Source organism: Clupea harengus, chromosome 7 (assembly GCF_900700415.2).
Source record: "Clupea harengus chromosome 7, Ch_v2.0.2, whole genome shotgun sequence".
Classification (NCBI taxonomy): domain Eukaryota; kingdom Metazoa; phylum Chordata; class Actinopteri; order Clupeiformes; family Clupeidae; genus Clupea; species Clupea harengus.
In genome coordinates, this window is record NC_045158.1 from 10,968,788 (window position 1) to 10,982,968 (window position 14,181).

General features: G+C 41.9%; 1 protein-coding gene and 1 long non-coding RNA gene across 2 annotated transcripts; one reads left to right on the forward strand and one right to left on the reverse strand.

Moving 5' to 3' along the window:
* Positions 1-678: 678 nt before the first annotated feature.
* LOC116221007 lies at positions 679-2,059 on the forward strand. The gene is made up of 2 exons (XR_004163965.2): positions 679-1,123; positions 1,278-2,059. It is a non-coding gene; the product is annotated as an uncharacterized LOC116221007 (long non-coding RNA).
* Positions 2,060-5,870: 3,811 nt separating this feature from the next.
* Positions 5,871-13,858, reverse strand: ankrd13a (ankyrin repeat domain 13A). Its single transcript, XM_012830593.3, has 15 exons — positions 13,393-13,858; positions 12,712-12,847; positions 12,249-12,373; positions 11,859-11,904; positions 11,594-11,737; positions 11,288-11,471; positions 11,121-11,187; positions 10,926-11,007; positions 10,378-10,439; positions 10,027-10,157; positions 9,444-9,601; positions 9,000-9,272; positions 8,455-8,624; positions 8,201-8,265; positions 5,871-7,969 (listed from the first exon to the last, which is right to left on the reverse strand). The coding sequence occupies exons 1-15, from the start codon at positions 13,489-13,491 to the stop codon at positions 7,771-7,773; spliced, it is 1,941 nt and encodes a 646-aa protein (XP_012686047.1). The 5' UTR covers positions 13,492-13,858; the 3' UTR covers positions 5,871-7,770.
* Positions 13,859-14,181: the final 323 nt, after the last annotated feature.

Here is a 14,181-nt window from a genome sequence, read left to right on the forward strand (position 1 = left end):
GGCGACACATGAAAGGACGGGGACCTCAATGGATTCAGCCTCTTCTTCATTATGTGCACCAGTAAATGGCTGTGTGTCGGCCGGGCTGCTTGCTGCCACACAGATGCATCTGCAGCCCTGGGTCCTGGTGGGATACACATATGGAGGGAGACGCACTGAGACCCAGAACAATACAGGGCATAATCACGGAGTGACACTGGAGAGTTATCGCTGGATGATTCAAATACCACTGTCAGTTCCCTATTTATCATAAAGCATTAGTGTGATATTTCTAAAACAGTTGGGTGGGGGTGGGACTTATTAATAATGAATTAAAACGTATTGGGTTAAAAGTGGCCTATTAGTGCATTTGTGCTGAAATCCAGAAATGACGGCCACATTTGAAACATGCTATAACAGGCCGTTATTTGTTAGAGCAGAAATAAGTAGTTCTGTTCCAAAAGTAGCAAGCTAACTACCTCAAATTCATGCAAAAACCTTGCAAACACCACCAACAGCCTAGTTGGCACTGATAGAAGCTTGCCAACACACTAACTGGTGTCTTTTGGCAGGATAGCTGGCAATGTCACGAATGTGAAAGCTTTTCTTCCATTTTTGCAGGGTGTACCAGCTCGGAACACAGAACTACACAGTGTATATCCTGGATGGCTAGTGGGAAAGACACAGGTGTTTATCTGTCCTTCACATGACCATATGCTATAAAAATCAATTTGAGCAACTAGTTGCCTATAAAAACATACCTCAAAAAGTGTCAAATTCTTTAAGAAACAAAGCTTTGAAAAGTAACGAAACATATAGGCTGCAGCATCTGACACAATCTTTTATTTTATTACATTTTTTTTTTTACTCAACTCTTGAACATGGTTGGCTTTAGGACCCTGGGCAACAACAAATGTCAACATCCTCCTAGTGCACCACCACCTTCCTATCATATTCCGTAATCACTCTCCCATCGTGTGGCATGCCTAACCTGCTCGTTGTGTAGCCTAAACGATGTCTTTGTCTCCTAACACATTATTTTCTATTTTATTTATTTCCACCATTTGTACTATTGCAAACGGTCAACTGGGAGAATCTAGGCTGAGCGAAAGACCTTACGTGGTGTTCCAGAATCAAAATCTGGGTAAGCTAGCCTACACCGGAAACAGCAGCGCTCATTTAGCATATAGACTGCCTATAGGCCCATCCCGAAATTGTTTAGCGCTTAACATAAACCAAATTTAACCTTTACTCTGTCTTTGAGAATGGCCTTATGATTACTCTCTGTTGATTTACAGTACTGCTCGTGAGTGTGTTTTCCGTCCTGCTGGTGTTGATGATCATCATGGCAGTGTGTGTTTACAAACCTGTGCGTCGTCGGTGAAACAGGCTCCAAGGAAACACCATTTGACACGGGAGGACACAATGGGACAATCACAAGTGGTTCACTCACCCTCGTATTTGTGTTAAGGATAGAGCCTTTCGGTTAGGGAACGGGCGGACACTATCAAACGAATGATTTGCTGCTAGGCTACATATCCCATCCTTACCTTAAGCCATAATCATGAAATCAAAGATGGGAGGAATTGGTTTTACAACTGTAAGCTTTGCCCACTTGCATACTCGAGTGTGCAGTACCCGAGCCTAAATAGGCTACTGTTGAAACGCTTTTTTCTAGTTTCATTTGAACCACTGTCAGTGAAATATGTATTCACTTCACTATTATAGCAGCCTATTAGTTGCAGAATAGGCCCAGGTTACTGCGATTTCAGAACCCTTTTATGCTGCTGTTTTGTCACCTTTACTACCTAAAATGTGCACTTTTACTTCTTTGCAAGGAGAATGTACCTGTTATTTATCAGTCTTATTTTGGTGTAAATATTTATTGCTAGTATTTTATTTTTGTTTGTGAATATGTTGTGTTTTGGTGGAATAAATTGGGGATGTGTTCTATAACATTGGTATAAACTAGTTGTTTTCTGTATCAGCTACAGTGATTAGTCCACTGATCTGTATCAACCACTGCCAAACACTGCACCTTTGATAATGGTCATAGAGAAATTAAAAGTATCCAAAAAGACCTTTCTTATCTTCTGAGTTAATACTAAATATTTTGAATATACCTTTCCCCACAGCTACACAGGGCCATGGAAAGATGACCGTGTTCACTGTTATTGTCTATTTGATCGAAAGAGGTCGTCAAATTACTCATTTACTGGCAGTCTCTCAGTATAGTCATGTAAAGGTACTGTCCACGATTCTAATCAAATACACTTTTTTTGTCAAACTCTGAGAATTGCCCATAACTGTTCTATAGTTGTCTGTATTGTGTGTACCCTTAAAAACTGGTGTTTGTACACCGTCTTGGTTCTGTAAATGGGAAACAAATCAAATTTGCTCGGACTGAGCCATCCACTATTCCAGCCGATCAACATGTTGCCTTCGGAGCATGGAAGGGAGAGATGTAAATTGATTGGCTCATATCAAAATACTTTCACCAGACTCACAGACTGCACGTTAAAGAACAAAGGAGCCTCTCTATTCTCCTGAAATCTATCATTGCTTCTCTGCAGCATACTGACCAGGAATAAGCAGAAAGCAGGCCATGACCTACAGTGTAGGCTGTGTAGGCTTTGTGGCTGTCACAAATAGATTAAATCCTACTTCTCGTGGGAATGTAAACCAGGAACCTAGTGGTATTAGATCCCCTTAGAAAGGTCTAATATATCTTATTTCATCAGAAGAACTTATGACACTGTGTCTTATAAAACGTTAACATTGTTTAGCCCTCCAGTTGCTGTACCTGTCATGTCTTTAATAGACTTCTGTAGCAACAGTAATGAAACCAAACAAAACAAACTAAACTCTTCAGTTTAACCTACCAGTCAATTGTCAGCAGTGATCTCTCTTCTGTTTTTCCCTCATCTTAATTAGATTCCCACTGTTTCATATAACCCAAGTATTTCACAATGTATCTTAAAATAGGCTGATGAAATTAATATACAAGTATAATTTAATTTTCAAGACATAAATAACAGACAGACACACACACACACAAGCACGCATGCACATGTAGACACACACGTCTACAGTTGAACACTATACAACAAAAATGAGTTCACCCCCTGTGCAATATCACTTAAATGTCAAATGATTCAAAATTGTATTACCCCACAGGTATTGCATTACTTCTAAGTTGAACAGTATGGTATTTGTACTTGTAAAAACCAAACATTTAGCATAGAGGACACCAGTGTTGCACACATTTCTTCAGAGATTTTGCCATTTTTCAGAGGGGTTGTGTTGCTCTACCATTCTCTTTAAAATACCCAAAAGGTATTCTATTGGATTCAAGCCAAGCGACATACTGGGCCAGGTCATAGGACGCAACTCACCCCGGTCATCTTCTTTTCTCTCTGCTGCCATCTGGGAGGCACTACAGAGCCTCAAAGACCTGCACCTCCAGGCTCAAGCACAGTTTCTACCCGAGAGCCATCACTGAAGTAAACTCCTCAAAACACTTACCCTCTACCCCCCCACTACCCCATCATCATCATAACACTTAGCCTCCACCCCCGAAAAACCCCATCGTCATCATAACACTCCACACCACAGGACAGCTGAAAATTCCATCGACGTGCAATAACAGCTTTAGAGATCTGTTCATGTAATGTGCAATATTATTATATTATCCTTATACTTATCTGTTTGTATTATTACTATTTATTTGTATGGGCAGAAGTTCGTGTGTGTGCATGACATTACACAGCGTTTCATGTATGCGTGCATGTGTGTGGGGGTGAATGTGTGCATATGTATGAAATGTTAAATGTACTGTTTTAGGAGCAGCACAGTACATTTCGTTGTACAATACTGTGCAAAGGCTTTCTATTCTACTCTGGCTTTCTATTCACTGTCAGGACTATGTGCACTGTGGTAGTCCTGGCCAGGTTTACGCCAAACATGTTTGACCCCATTTGAGCCAAACAGCTCTCCCGCACACAACTTCAAGATTAAACACTGTTAAAGAACATGAAAAGAGGCCTGATGAATATTAAGAGCACATTCTTTGGTCAGATGAGACCAAGATAAATGTCTTCGGCTGCATAAGTGCAAAAGGTTCCTACCGTGGGCCTGTATTTTTAGCACAGTACAGCTAAACTGTTCGTTTTTAAAGAGCAAATACTATACTGTTCGACTCAGAAGTAATGCAATTACTGTAATGTTATATAATTTTGAATCATTTGACATTTAAGTGATATTGCACAGGGTTGCACTTCTGTTGTATACTGTATAAATGTTACCTGCCTCATTTCCCTTCAGTTTAATTTGTCTTTCATTTTTCTGTGCATGACTGAAGATCTCTCCAGATTTAACCACGGGTACCTGCTGTAAGTTCCTTTTCATGTGCACGGTCTCCACCAACCATTGTACATTAGCAGCCCTTCAATCTGAGCCTCTCATAACCAGTCTGTTCTCTTGCTAGCGGCAGACGCAAAAGGTGAGGGAAGAAGAGCACATCCTCCTAATCGAGTGCCATGGAAACAGAGTGCTTCCATGGACCACATCTTTTTTCTCATCACCTGAGTTAAGAACAAAGACGACGTCTGGATTCCGCCATACTTTCAAACAGTCTTAGTTCCCATTGCTAGCCTACACTTCTCTCATTGCAGGTCTTCCTGCTGCTTTGACAATAAGCCATCAGCAGGGACTGAGCATTTGGTCATTACTCCTCAAGGATTTTCAGGGTGTGTGTGATTAATTTGATCATTCAAACTGCAAGAATGAGGATGGTTCAGGTCCACTCTAGATCCGACATTTGCGGAGGAGCAAATAAATCAGTTATAACATCTCATATATTACCAATTATAAAATTTCTTGGCATGGTACCCACCTACCTAGGTCAGGTATGGCACATTGTGACTGCTTCTAAGTAATGTAATTTGCTATTACTACATTTGACTTAATGTCTATTCCTCCTACATCATTCACACACCATTCGTTTGCTCTATGCTCATGTGCTCTAAGCTCACACGATCATTAGTAACAATATTTTGTACATTTCCTTTCTAGTAGTGCTGTGGGACTGACTTACCAAAACACATTCAAATAGCCCTCTACAAGTGTATTTGAAGGGGCTTATTGCAAATCCGTTCCATTCTGGTAACTCATATGTCGTCTCAATGCACAAACAAGGGGGAGCCTAGTCTTAAGACTTCATGCATGAAGCTCTATCCTTGATTCCTAAATGGTTCCTACCATTTACAGGAGTGAAGGATGATAATTAAAAATATTTTTTAGCCAAACCAAAAAGATTACAACTGTAAAAGTGTAGCACATCACATAAAGATAACAAGAATGTGCATAATAATAATAATAATAATAATATGTTGTAATTGAACGGAGTAAAGGCTGGTGAAAAAAAAGTAGGCTCCTTCCTCCACTGTGGTACATATGAGCAGAGTACGTTTCTGACTACATCGACGCTAAACCTGAACACACAAGAGGGAATTGCCTTCAATATTCTATTCTCCATAATATAGACAATTTCAGCATTTGACCACAGTAATTTTCAGGTTGGCATAATAGGATTAACGTACACAGTTCAGAAACTGTAATTGGCCTACGTTGTGTAAAATGTGCAGATGTCAGGATCTGAATGTGGGTGGTGGCTATGTTTAGCCAACAACCAGAGATCACTCAAGCGCATTCAAATTTCCCTGAAAATGAAGAGGGTGTTAGGACCCTGCTTCATTCTTTTTCCCCTTCATCCAACCATTTGTTCTAATACCACATGATCTCTGCTGATCTAAAGTAACAGACACAGGAAAGTGTCAAGACACCGCCACCTGCTGGTCGTCATAGAACGCTGCATGAAGGAGGACAGCCTGGACATTTTAATTTCTTCCTTTAATTAATATTTAAGGACATACATACGTCATACCATAAATGAAATAAAGTGCTTTTATTTAAGGGGAAAAAAGACATTTGCGCCGACATACACCATTTATAAAATGCTTTCTCAAATTCTTAAACATGCCGAGTAAGACCTGCTGTAAGCATGCTGCTGTTTGATTAAGACCTATTCGTTTTAAACCACCACTATATCTCTGTTAAGTCTGTTAAGGGTGGACACTGTCTGGCAATTTGGCATTGAGATTCTCAGCAGTTCAAGCCCAAAGAAAAAAGACAGGAGGAAATGTATTCAGTAATTTATGGATTAAACAATAACAAAAATCTCTGTAGATGAGTTAGCCCTCACACCCTTACGTTTGGAAAGGAAAGTGTTTCCCTTTAGAAGCATGTTTTGGTCTGCGTCGCACTGCCCGGTAGATCAGTGCTGATCCAGTTTATGATTGGATGTACTGGAACGTGAGGCCCTTTGCAAAAATAAGCATTAGCAGTTCTGTGCCAAAAAATGTCCTTAGGCAACTATAGGAGCACAGCTAGGATTACCTAGACATTGCTTTCCAAGGGAAAAGAGGAAAAACAACTAGGTAGATCAGCCTAAAGAGATCTAGCTACTGCACATCTACGTAACAGGGAGACATTAGTCAACCCAAGACATTGGTATCAGACAGTATCTGATGATATGCTGCGGTTAAAGCTCTTTTAAAATGAGTGTTTTCACCTTACGGCATTGCAGATGGGGCGAGGGTTCAGGATCAACAGCCATTACTGCATTAGAGTAGCAGCATCAAGGTTTCCTATGGATCTAGGTTTGGCAGTTCATCCATTTCCATCATTATGTTTCTAGAGCATGGACATTTGATTAAAAAAAAAATTATAAAATATCACTGTCCCATCCTGCTGTACAACACTGCTGTGGAAAATGATTTCCCATGAGCTGCCTATGCAGGTGAAGCATATGCATGTCTGTGACTGAAGAGGCACGATGGCATTTATTGCTGTTTTTGAAGTTGAGGGGTTGATGCTATGGAAAAATATTAAAATCAGACTGGTTCAAACAAATGTTGCACCAAAAGTTGCAGTTGTTTTTTTTTTTTTTTTTTCCATTTCAAAAATGTTTATGTCGAGCCTTTTAAAAACATGAGAAAAGCTGAGTTGAGTATTAGTTTTCTTGTAACCTATTCTACTCGTGTTAAGTTCACTACTATTGTGAACTTCGTTAGTATGGAAAACTGGAACCCTGAGATGGCCTGTTCAATTTAAAGGCTAAGCCCTGGGACCCAAACCTGACCCTAAATTCCGATCCCGAAACTCTAAACACTTAGGCAAAATGCGCTCACACACACACACGTGTGTACATACAAACACACAAAACACGCAACCTGAACAATGTGTCACCAGCAGCACCATCAACAACAACAAACAACATCTTGTCTTGTATCCTTTCAGTGCCTGAATAGAAGCAGAAGGCGACCCACACCCACCACGCACTCAAACCGATGAGCGCCTTAAAAGCAGACATGGAAAAAGACTGAGCAGAATTAAGCACTCACAGAACACTGTGGGGTGAGGAAAGGGAGGCTTACAATTCACAAGGAGTTTCAAATATTCAGAATGGTGATCACAGCAAAAAGTGCCTCAGAGATCTGCTCCAGAAATATACTCCCATCTCTAAATGACTCCCATCCCACAAATGTTAAGTGACGGTTTGCAGATTTCCTGCTAGTCTGTAGCAAAAGATTATGGATTACTTCGAGCTTGAATTAGAAACAAAATCTTTATGTGGTACAATGGCAAAATATGGACTTGCTCCCTTTTTCCCTTCTCCTAAGTTGGTTTTCTTTTCCTCCTCCCTGTACCCAGTCTGTTTTTGTGATGGTTTTACTTCTCAGTCAGGGAGAGCTGCAGTATCCTCTCCAGCTCCTCCTCTTCCTCCTTCCGCCGGCGCTCATCTTCCTTCTTGGCTCGAGCGGAGAGTTCCATGGCCAGACGCAGCTCGGTGTCCGGGCTGGAGACGGAGACAGAGCTGGCTGTGCTGGTGTCCCCGAGGTCCACAAGAACACCTTCAGACGACAGGGTCCTGTATAAGAAAGGGTACGGAGGAAAATAATATGTCTATGATTGCTATTAGGAAATTGTGTAGTCTATTCAGTCCATGAATGTATTCAATTTCTGGATCAATTTACTTTTCATAGGGAGTGGGTGGTGGATGTGTGTGTGTGTGTGTGTGTGAGTGTGTGAGAGTGTGAGAGTGTGTGAGTGAGTGAGAGCAGAAGAAAATCATAAAATTGAGATCAGGGGAAGCGCTTACCCATCACTTTGGCTACTCCTCATAGCGTCAGTGAGCGTTCCATTGGCATCGCCCCAGGACACCTCCTATCACACACACAAGAGCCACTGTAAGCCCTCAAAACAACACTACTACTTCCTCCACCTGGATTCTCTTAGTCTGAGTGCATTTCTGTATAAATGTATGCATATCTAGGAGTCTGTATCGTTCGTGTGTGTGTGTGTGTGTGTGTGTGTGTGTGTGTGTGTGTGTGTGTGTGTGTGAGAGAGAGAGACCTGTGTGGGCACTGTGCTAGTCTCCAGCAGGCTCTGGTGGATGGCATACTGCAGCAGCTCCTCCTCGTGGCTGTGTGAGTGGATGGGTGGCATGTGCCGGCTGCCCCCACGGTGCCGGTAGTGAGCCGGCACGGCGAACACCGACGGGCACACCTGGAACGGGTCCGCTCCTGCAAAAGCAGACACAGACAGGTCACTCTCCGGCACGTCATACCAGGAAAGCAAAGCAGCAAGAGACACCCGTTTCACTACTTCAGACTAAACTCTGACAACAGGGGAGCAAGTCTAGCTGAATTAGAAATTTCTAAAAGAAAGGCACTCTGCTCTCAATGTTTTTAAATGTGAATACTTTCACAAAAGCACCTGCAAGGAGGCCTTCAAATGAAATGTAGGTTTTCAACCAATACTAAAGATCCTACTTATAACTGTTGAGCATAATTGTTACCATGAATTGTTACCTTGACATCAGATTACATTAGCTAAGCATGTACTACTAATTTAATTAATCCACAAGATTAACACATGATGGCCAACACGTGTCCCACCTGTGGCTTCTCCTTCCTCCCCCTCCTCAGAGGGCGTGGGTGTGGCCGCGGGCGTACCAGAGGGCGTGGTCGCGGGCGTGCCAGATGGTATTGGTGTGGTCGCAGGCGTGACAAAGGGTGTGGGTGTGGCCGCAGGTGTGCCAGAGGGTGTGGCATCAGGTGTAGCAGCAGGCGTGGCGGCGGGGGTGGCAGGGCTGGCTGGCTCCTCCGTGCTACACTTGTTCACGTTCCCGAAGGTGATGCGGGCGTTCAGCACGTGGAAGAGTGGAATCTCTGCAGGGCAACGAGGACATGGCTCACACCTTTCACTTTAAAATCATTGCTCACACTCTCAAAGGCCATTTCAGATGTTTCAACCCTCCGAGACCTCAGGTAACAAGAAAGGGCTGTGTAACCCCAGGTGTGCCGCCAGGGGTGTACTAAGAATAAAATACTTCTTGGTACCTATTTTGACGGGGAATCCGGGAGGGAACCTGAGGATGAGGAAGTCGTGGAGGCGGGCAAAGTGGGTGCTGGTGCGGGACATGAGCTCTATGATGGGCGCCACCTGCTCCACCAGGGATAGCGGGTACTCCTCGCTCATCCACAGAGTGCCCTTGAACCTGCGAAACAGCACCACAAATAACCACTCAGTGCTGGAGCCGGGCTAATGTTAAAAATGCTTCTGGAACTCCAAAGAACAGGGTTTTATATACTTATGCAAGTTGCATATTTCATTTTTGTATTTATTTTATTACATTTTTTAGTAGACAAACTAATATTTGCATTGGAAATATACCAGAGCATAAATTTGCAATACATATATTGATTGTGAAAATATGTGTTAGTATCTTTTGTAATTGTGAAAATGGTGATGACTTTCAGGGGGGTTGAATAGTTTTGCAAGCCACAGCACATAATCAGTTGCTCAGGTTGAAACGAGACCTATTTTGCAACTCACTATTTTGCAACGTTTGGCACCACAAACTGTGATGGGATAATGAATAGCTTGTGGGTGTCATCCTTGTCTCTCTGCTTGGCCTCTTACTTTTGGGTCCTGATGGTGAGCTCGATTGGCCTGCCAATGTCTCTTTCCTGCAGATCAAAGTCTGCGTTGAAGTACTCCTGTTGTGTGATGGCTGTTGGGTTGGTGGGTGTAGCATACTCCAAAGTGAGATCCTACAAACGCATTTGGCATTTTAATAGAAGTGACAATGTACATTTTCATGGATTACTATTACAAGACTATATATTTGTATTGTTATGTGATCAGATCCATGCAATACCTTGGCAGCAGAGTTACTGAAATACTTGTTGCCATTTGTTAACCAACAATCAGAAAAACTGAAAGCAAAAAATATCTATGAGTGGAGATGTTCAAAAGGTTGTCATAGCTTACCCCCTGGACACTGACATGCTGCTCTACAGTTCCAAGAAGTGATTCGAGAATGTTCCTCTCACCTATAACACAGGTGAACTTAAAAATGTAAAACATGACTGGAAATATACTTCAGTTAGATTTTTCTTGGGGTGCCAATAATTGTGGCACACATGTTTTGGGGAAAAATATTTATTTAATGTCAACAGATTTTTTTTCTTTCAATAATTTTACTTCAATGAAAAGGTAAGATTTTTGTGAATATTTTAAGTGAAAGACCAAGAGAATAAACAGCAAAGACATATTTTTTCATAGCCTGTTTTGCTCATATTCACTAAGGGTGCCAATGATTGTGGAGGGCACTGTATTTCTGGTAGACCCTAAAAATAAAATGATGAACATTGAAAGTGAGCATAATAGGTCCTCTTTAACACTAATGTCAAAAGCAGACTGTTAAAGAATCACCAGGGCATAAATGCATCAATGTATTGTTCCTCACCATTTCCTTCAAAGCAACACTACTTCTACAATACAAGCGGTTTTAAGATTTGCAGTAGCCTTCACAGTACCTTTTATTCTGGTCTTTTCTTCATCTGTTAAGTGTTCAGTCCTAGTTCGAATCACCACATTCACATTATTTACACTAAAAACCTTAAAAACAAACAAAAACATGACATATTTCCTGTTATAGCTTTGAGAAGTAAGCAAAAATCTGAATGAGAGACAGGTGCTCTGAATAGTGGCTTATTCATTTGACACCTTACCTTTGCTTCAAATCCATTAACAACCTCTGTTTTGTCAGATCTCCATCCCCAGATACCAGACTTTGACCTGTGGGACACAGTCATAAAAACAACAGTCAACAGAATTTAGCACAGCTCAACAACCTGGTGGTTTTGTTTTTTGAGCTGGTCTTTCCTGCTAGGCATACCTCTCAAAGGCGATGTCTTTGGTGTCCAAAAAAGTGTTCACGATGGGCGTGGTCAGCCTTTTGGCCACTTCCTGCTGATTAGGTTGCATCGAGTCAAGAGTCACGTCCTCCATCTCAATGTCGAAACGTTCTGTGTCCACCACCTCGTCATCGTGGTTCACCTCCATGAGCTCTGTACAGCTGTCTATAATGCACATCATGTAATCGCCATATCACTATCGGAAATGTCACATAGCATGGCACATAGCAGAAATCATTACTGTATTTCTCCAGGTTGTCTTGATGCCATCAGATAAAGACACTCACCATCTCCCCGAAAAATGTAGCTTCGCCTGCCCCTGATCCAGGTCATGTTTTCAAAGCCAAGCAGGGTGGCATCGACCCGCAGGCTGGCGCCACTTTTCCATACGCGACACACATCACTGGGGCACACCCTCGATACCAGAGGGACTGGAGTAAGGATGAAATAAGTGAGTACTGGTTGACATCACTTTTCAAACATTAAATAGATGAAGAATTCTCTGTTTTTTTTTTCATGTGTGTTTTTGCATAGCACAAAGGTTTAACTTACTCCAACTTGTGAACTCCCATTTCATCTCCAAGTAAAAATCTGGAGACTGAAAATGTCAAAATAAGAGCCGTTAGGGAGAGCACTCAAGTGTAGGAATAGTAAAGAACTGTTTGGCATGGCAAGAAGAGGTCACATGTCCATATGAGACAACCAGGAACAGAAGCTTCATCAGAAAAAAGTCTGCATTGATACTTAAAGGTAGATGTGAATCTGCCACCATTTCTCAGAAAGAGGAAAAGAGCCAGACACAAATTAAACAAGGAATAAGGATGGAAGGAAGGATGGCAAAAATAGAAAGTGTGTCAGAAAGAGATGGAAGGAGAAAGAGTGAGTCAGAGAGAAACACAGAGTGTATGTGTGAGTGAGAGAGAGAGACAGAGAGAGAGATACCTCTCGTATCTTTGCCAGCAGCTCAGGCACCCCACCGAGGGCAGTGGAGGCTTTGAGGTAGTCCCGTCGCTGCAGTACCAACTGCACCATCTCAGGATCTCCGGTGCTGACCGCCTCCTGCAGCACTTGACACACACACACAAACTCATACATGTCATCATCACATCCTGAATCAAACATAGTAATGATGGAATTGTATCAATTCACTTTTCCATTGCCAGTGAAACCTGTAGCACTGAAGTTACAGAAGAGAGTAACAACGGAACAGGCGAGAGCTTACTGAACAGGACATTTTACAACATTTGTGATGAATAGTTGGGAGGGAGGGGGGTGTGTGTGTCAGTGTGAGCACAAGCCTAATAAGGCAACTTCACAGATAGTAAGTCAACAGACAACCCCACTTGTGAACGCTACCCATGAAAAGTCGTTCAATAAACAAGAACGTTGATGAGACAAGACCCACCTGTCCAATTCTTAGAATTCTCTTTAGTGACATCCGCTCCATGCCTTAAGAGAACTCTCACTGATTCCAAATGGCCCAGTGACACTGCTAGATGGAGGGGTGTTCGTCCTCTGGGGTCAACCTCCTCAACGTTGTTCTGTGAAACAAAAGATCAAGTGAATGGAGATAGACCCATTGGAAATCCCACAACGAAGTGAAGAACCGAATGATCGCAGTATTTAAAATACATGACTTGATGAGGAGCTCAATGAAAAGACCCAGTACAAATGCCAACTACACACCAAACCTTAAAATATTACATCGCTGTAAGCCTTGTATCTCGTGTTTCTGCTATGGCCAAGTTCGACGCATCATCAGTTGAGAAAACCTAGCAATAACCAATAACCTGTTATGCTAACACGCTACGGGTTCGCAGCATAGATTCAATACAGCGGGAAAACATCAGATAACTAAATTCCATTGACATCTTCATTGGCTAACCAAACTGACCACAAAACTAGTCTGACAAAGTTCAGCTGATAACAGCATTGATTTTGCGTGCTTAGACGAGAAAGCTAACTGCTAGTTTTTATTACCCAGCTAAACCAACTAGCTAAAGCTAGCCAATGCGTGAGAGACTTCTGTCAAGCCAATTATCTGATGTTAGCCATTATTTCAAACAACAGATGGTGAATCGCATACCGTAGGTAACGCCTTTTCCAGATTCCTATAGTCATTCTCCCAAACGAAGGAGTGCAATGGAAACCCAGTCCTGAAATCGTCGTTGTCGGCAGGTAACATTCTTCCTTGATAAACTTAAACTAGCTTATGTTCCAACAAGCTAGCATAAGCTAGCTATGTGTCGCCATGAAAAATATATCAAACATCGACCCCTAAAATGCATCAATGCAAATTTCAAGGAAAATATTGATCAGTACAGTCCTGTGTGATACAAGTATGGAAACCAACATCCAGGCAAATCGCGAAATGAGTGCGCTAACTTTCCAAAATAAAACTTTTGAAAAACAAGGAAGTGAATGGCTCAAACTATTGTGAAATAGGGGGTGTGTATTTTGTATCACACAACTTGTTCACTATATAATTGTAACATTACTATAATATTTATGTCACATCAACTAGCGTATTGACACACTCCCCATAATATAGCTTAGAAATAGCAGTATTTTGTGGTAAGATGATAGGAAATTGAAATGAGACGTCACCACTGGTCGCGACCATTTCAAAGTTTCAAGTGTGTACTGTGGGCGTGTTGAGGTTGTCATGCGTTCTGCGTAGCCGGTTTAGTCCTAACAGATGGTTACCCCATATTCAGATTCGTCACAGTGTAATTTTTCATAGATTAACGAGTTTCCAAAGAATCCTAATTCCTGTGCTGTTTATGTCCTTGACTTTATAGCTGAGCTTTGGTTTCTATGTTCTTATTTATCGTGTGGTTAAAAGCCTGGGCAAGGGACCTCAGTCAAATAGATT

Excerpts from the sequence above, each read along its gene's own strand:
- ankrd13a (XM_012830593.3), bottom strand. The coding sequence starts at position 13,491 with ATGTTACCTGCCGACAACGACGATTTCAGGACTGGGTTTCCATTGCAC. Across the intron at positions 11,472-11,593 it reads CTACATTTTTCGGGGAGATG|ACAGCTGTACAGAGCTCATG; the intron begins GTGAGTGTCTTT and ends TGTGCATTATAG. Across the intron at positions 11,008-11,120 it reads TTAATGGATTTGAAGCAAAG|GTTTTTAGTGTAAATAATGT; the intron begins GTAAGGTGTCAA and ends TTTGTTTTTAAG.